Raw genomic sequence first — 5,745 nt, forward strand, 5'->3', positions numbered from 1 at the left:
GTGTGTGTGTGTGTGTGTGTGTGTGTGTGTGTGTGTGTGTGTGTGTGTTTTAAAGGCATAGCATTGGTCTCCCATTTTATAATTGTAGTCTGTTTAAAACTGCGGGTGTCTGCATTTGTGTGAACACCTCTTGTCTTTGTTTTCCTCCTGGCGGTGTACATTAGATTACTGTCTTAGCTAATTGCAGACAGTATTAGCAGCACTGCTCGGCCAAACTACAGCTGACRTTCTCTCAGAAGCTCTCTGTCTGCAACCCGTGGGCATCGGTGCGTTCTTTTTGTACTKTCCCTTCGACTCTTTCTTCCTCACGTCACTCTCACTTCATCCCTGCTGTCTGTCATCCAATTTGGTCTCTGAGATCTATTTTATTTCATCATGAATGTTTTTGATGTATATCTGCCTAATTTGCTGCAGCGAGGCGGATTTTTTTTTTCTATCAACCTTGGTTTCTGCAGTAAAAACAGAAATTGCTGCATATTTCCTTATGTGACACTCTTCCAAATATGAAGCATAAGCTTTTTTTTTTTTATACTGAACGTAAGTCTTCACCTTCATATTTATTCTAATGTGTGCCTATAGGGGGGAAATGTCAAGAAATGAGCAGGACAGGCCTGTCTATAAGTGCATTTATGAGATGTATTTTGAAAAAGCCTAGATGAGGCTGGTTTCATCTGTTCATCTACAACTCAGTGGAAGTTTGAGAACATGTAGCTTCAGTTTAGTTGTAATACTGTATGCTATTTTAGCCAAACAAGTTAAGAATAATAATAAAAAATCTGTTTTTTATGTRAATAATCAGGTGAGACATCAGTGTTGAAGCAGGGACATTTATATTTTTTATATGCTTCAGGATGTTATCAGACAAGTTCGAAGCTATGCAGTGGCAGTAAATGATAAAAAAAAATATTTTAATAATATTATATTTTAACTTCAGAAAGCACTGTGTTCAGTTGATGTAAAACTCAGAAGAAGAACTAATGCTTCTTACCATTTTGTACTGAATTTAGATTAAATGCTAAATTAATTTCAGAGTTRTATTTTGGGCAATACAAGGCTGAAAGGAGGACGGCTGGTAAAAGATTTAGGTGACAAAAAAAGTCCACAGTGCATTAAAAGCAGCCACCTTATGAGATCACAAACCAAAAGAGACACAATTTGAGGAAAGCTTCATTAAAGTAAAATGTTTTTGTGCTTCAACAAATCTAAATAATTCCGTTTTTGACACCATCTAGTGTCTACATCCTCAGTAAGCACAATTAGCCTGATTAATTTACCAAAATATGAATGTATGGTCCGCTTTGTCAGTGGGCACAGTTAGGGACAGGTGGGACATGAACCCCACTCCACTGTCCCTACATAGGCGAGAAAAATCAGATTAAAACTGATGATTAATGTTCTGTCAGAACTATTTATGTTTCAGCRTCCAGTGAGACGACACCATATGTGTCCTATGACTAATGGTGTGTTCAGGATTTAGTCCCAAATCCAGGTTTTATTTTATGGTTGCTTAAACTGCAATCATGAAGTTTGGTCTATGCTGACATCTGAAATTATAATAAAACTTTTGCACATTGTTTAAATCTGATATTTTTGCTTTTTATTGCCATATTCTCAAAACAAGTAGTGCTAATTATGTGCCAGAGCAGTCACATTCATTAACTTAAGCAGGCGTGAATGATTTGAACTATTTTTGCATCAGATCCTCAATGCACCATCTAACTATGACTGTCTGCCCCAAACACAGCAGGGATAGAAAAGGGAAAAATGTTTTCTCACAGCGAGATAAAGGTCATAACGAATAAACTACAACAGTGCTCCATTACATTGAATATTTCACTATATGAAAGAAAAAATGTTTGGGATGGCATTTCCAAATAAATAAGTGACGCTTTGTGGACGTTTAAGGATCTTTGCATTATTTTTTTGTTGTTTTTTACTTAAAAAGGCAGCAGTGTAGCAAATTGCTCCTCTTCCTGGTGCTTCTCCTGAAACGCAAATACCACCAGCTCCTCGGAGACAGTACTTTTTTAAATTTTATTTTAGGAGTTGGACACCTTTTGCCCAATTGGTAATTTACATAAATATAGACATTTTCTGTATAATATCATTTATATACATTTTAGCTGGCAGTGTTGTTAAAGGCACACATCTTCTTTGCAAGGATTTCGAGATTCAGTCCAGTCCTGTTGTTGAATCTGGGCTTCTATACTTTTCCAATTCACAAATGGCTTCATAAAATGCTACAGAAAGACATTTCTTTATGCTAAAGTTGGGTTTCTGTGCTAAAATCCCCACTGGCATCACTAATAAATGCAGAATCAATTAGCAAAAACATTCATACTGTATGTTTTCAACAAACCGGGTGGAAGAAAAATATTCTAATTAATGGCTTCTTCTTTTTTTCAAAGACAAATTTGGAACTGCAGTATCAGTATGATGCCATTGGAAGTCATTTTGATGATATTTAAGTGCAAACATTTGGATTATGGCAGATTTTAGTGTCTAGATTTAAGGTTAAATTGATTTTATGCCTCACATGGTCAAGGTGTCTCTTAAGTCTTTATATTTGTTTTGCCTTAGGTTTACCCTCAAGCATTTTCATAGAAACATTTGCACACACTCAAACACAAACCCACATGTTTGTCACATAAAAGCATGTATAAGAAAAAGGTGTCACCAAAAAAAAAGTAAAAAAGAGTCATGAAAAAGATGCCTGGGGCAATCCACTAATTACGAAACGTGGTGCTGTGATGGATGTGTGCAAAAAGACACATTTAAACACGATGCAATAAAATACACGTCATATATTCAGGCATATGTTTTACATATGTGTTTATATTTCATGTATTAAAAGCTTTATAATTTCATTAATCAACATTAAAAAGAAAACGTATCTATGAGTTGTTTGAATTGCCTTAAATCTTTCTTTTGACATTTAAGCTCCGCTAAGTTTCCCTGCAGCCCACATTGAATCATTAGACCTGCTGAAGATACTGTTGTTTTTGGAGACAGGTTGTAATAAGACCATTGTGTCCGGATGGAAAGCCCTGGCCCCAAAACAACTGTTGTGCTCTTCTCTCTTTTTGACATTTTCATCAAGCTGCTGTGTGGCATTTCTGTACTTTCAAGAGTCTCAGAGAGAAAATAAATAAATAAATAAAAAAATGGGTCTGCAGTTTTTCAACACCCCTGCAAAACCAGAGTCTTTACCATTTGCTGCAAATGAAACAGAAGACAACTAATGCGGGTACAAATGAAGCGAGCATTTAACCTCAAGGTTTTATCTTGGTTTGTAAGCATTGCTTTGCTTTATGAATAAACTGTCAGTGATGAAGTAATCCTCTTAAGTGGCTCTTTGCGGCATGTGAAGGGCAAATGGAAAGAGCTTCCCGGTGGGATCAATAAAGTATCATATTACTGTAAAACACATGGTTCATAGGTTCTTTCTATGATGCATACACTGAGCCAGCAGCTGAGCTGCAGGTGTCATTAAATTGTGATCGTTGTGTCGGTATAATGCAGTCACAACAATGTTGTAGCCCTCTGCACATTACGTTTTGGGCACAACATGCCTAATCGCTATTACAAACATGAATATGCACAGAGTGGCATTTATCCTGTCATTTATTACACATACACTCTACAAACCACTTGAGCTATATCTGTGTTGATGATGAGAGTTGCGTGTGTGACACATTCAAACAGACACGCTGCTTTCACAGACACACACGGCAAACCGTGACGGTTCTCCTGTGAAAGTGGTTTGGGTTGGGGGCACAAACAGCTTAGCCATGTCGTGGAAATGACTTGCTAACAGATGCCAGGCTCTGACTGAGATACAACATCCTGCAGGCAATGTTTAGAATAGAATGAATCCCTTTATTCGGTTTTCTTTTCTCATCTCTCTTTCATGTTGTTCCCCCTCTTGATGCTTTGTCACTTAGCTGTGGGAGGGCATGGCTGACAAAAAAAAGGAAAATGACCACTGATTTTGATTCATGGCTCCATGTCAGGGTTCATCCAGGGTTGTCATGTTTGGAACAAGTTGCTTRTTGAAAAAAAATCAAAAGCAAAACTATTGATTGATGTTGTGTTCTTTGTTTGTCTCTCTTTGTGTATTTAGGATGGTAGAATACTCACTGGACCTGCAGAACATCAACCTGTCGGCCATTCGAACAGTTCGAGTTCTTCGACCGCTGAAAGCCATCAACAGAGTCCCAAGTGAGAGCAATTTCACTGTTGTAYATGGTTTTAAAGCAAAATCATCAAAGTTGTTTTTTACTTTGTTGACAATGTTGATAAAATAATAGGTAGTTTATTTAAAGCCAAAGTTTGTAGTGGATTATAGGGTGCCAATGTGATTATTTAGCTCACGTTGAGTGTAAAATCCTAGTTTAAACATTTCTACTAACATTTTATTGTTATGTAGTTCTTACATTTTGCTAATTTTTACCAAATGTTAAATTTAAATGTTAAATGTAGCATGTGAATACTAAATCCTAAATCTAAATGTGTAAATCAAAATGTAAAAGTTTAATTTTAAAYGGTGTAGCTAAATGATAAAGCCTACATTTAAGAGAATTGGAATGGAATGCGGCCTTTATCGTTGGTGTGTGACTTTGTGACGTTGTGATGTCATCATCCTGCGACAAAAGCACACGCTAACACTACTGAAAATGGCATTTCAAATCCAAATTCAAAATGTGTTCATTGAAAACAATATGGGTGGCACTTGTGGATGTTTGATGTCTGGTTAGCAGCATTAGCAGCGTTTGCAGCATTAGCAGCATTTGCAGCATTAGCAGCAGCATTTGCTTTTGTCGCAGGATGATGGCATCATAACAAAGTGCGTGCACCAATGGTAAAGGCTGTGTTCCATTCCGAAACACTAAAATGTAAACTTCAACACATTTACGTTTACATTTACGCATTTAGGTTTTAAATTTAACATTTAGACATAAAATTATAATTAAATGTTTCATAAAAAGTAGCAAAAGAGTGAGATAAATAACATTGTGAATGTTTTAACTGGGATTTTTACACRCAGAAAGTGAGCTAACTAATAAAAATGTTTTATTTTTTAACATTTTATTTTACACTCACCTCATMGTAGATTTTTCTTTATGCTAAGATGGACAACTATTAACCAGTGATTACTGCTTCACAGAGTCCCATAATAGAAGGTCTGCATTWTACATTTATGTTTAATTCCAGCTACTGTGGATTCTCTCTCGGATCATCACCACAGTTTGTGTTTTAGTCTCTGTGTTATCTATGCAGCCTGTCACTTCACATAAACTAAAATGCTTTTGTCTGCAAGTTCATGCAGATGAATTTCATTTGTGTCCATTTCCATTTTGTAAAAGTGTTTCTGTCTTTTTTCCTGCATCCTCATGCCCACCTTTTCCTGGCAGGCATGATTAAACTTTCATTTAATGCTTAATCACAAAGTCAGCTCAAACCGTGGGTCACAGCTTTATCAGATTTCCAAACCACCCATTAATGCTGCTTCATTGCTCAGAGTGTGACCAAATCCCCATTCCTCTCATCTAAAGCTCAGTTCTTGGGCAAACTTTCTGACTTCCATTGATTTATTTGTCCTGCTGCAGTAATTGGCTGCTCCCAATCATTGAAATCAGCAAATTAGCCTGATTGTGCAAGGTTTAGGTTGGTGTCATGGCACTTGCACACACACACACACACACACACACACACACACGCGTGCGCGCACACACACACACACAT

At 36.8% G+C, this 5,745-nt stretch overlaps 1 protein-coding gene across 6 annotated transcripts in view; it reads left to right on the forward strand.

Moving 5' to 3' along the window:
• Nucleotides 1-5,745, forward strand: part of cacna1ia (calcium voltage-gated channel subunit alpha1 Ia) — a 211,827-nt gene that overhangs the window by 117,826 nt on the left and 88,256 nt on the right. For all 6 annotated transcript variants that reach the window (XM_014020904.1, XM_014020905.1, XM_014020906.1 and 3 more), the window contains exon 6: nt 4,124-4,221. In XM_014020904.1, coding sequence (XP_013876358.1) covers nt 4,124-4,221 — 98 coding nt within the window. The remainder of the gene's footprint in view (nt 1-4,123; nt 4,222-5,745) is intronic.

The sequence above is a fragment of the Austrofundulus limnaeus genome, unplaced genomic scaffold (genome assembly GCF_001266775.1).
Source record: "Austrofundulus limnaeus strain Quisiro unplaced genomic scaffold, Austrofundulus_limnaeus-1.0 Scaffold271, whole genome shotgun sequence".
Taxonomy (NCBI): Eukaryota; Metazoa; Chordata; class Actinopteri; order Cyprinodontiformes; family Rivulidae; genus Austrofundulus; species Austrofundulus limnaeus.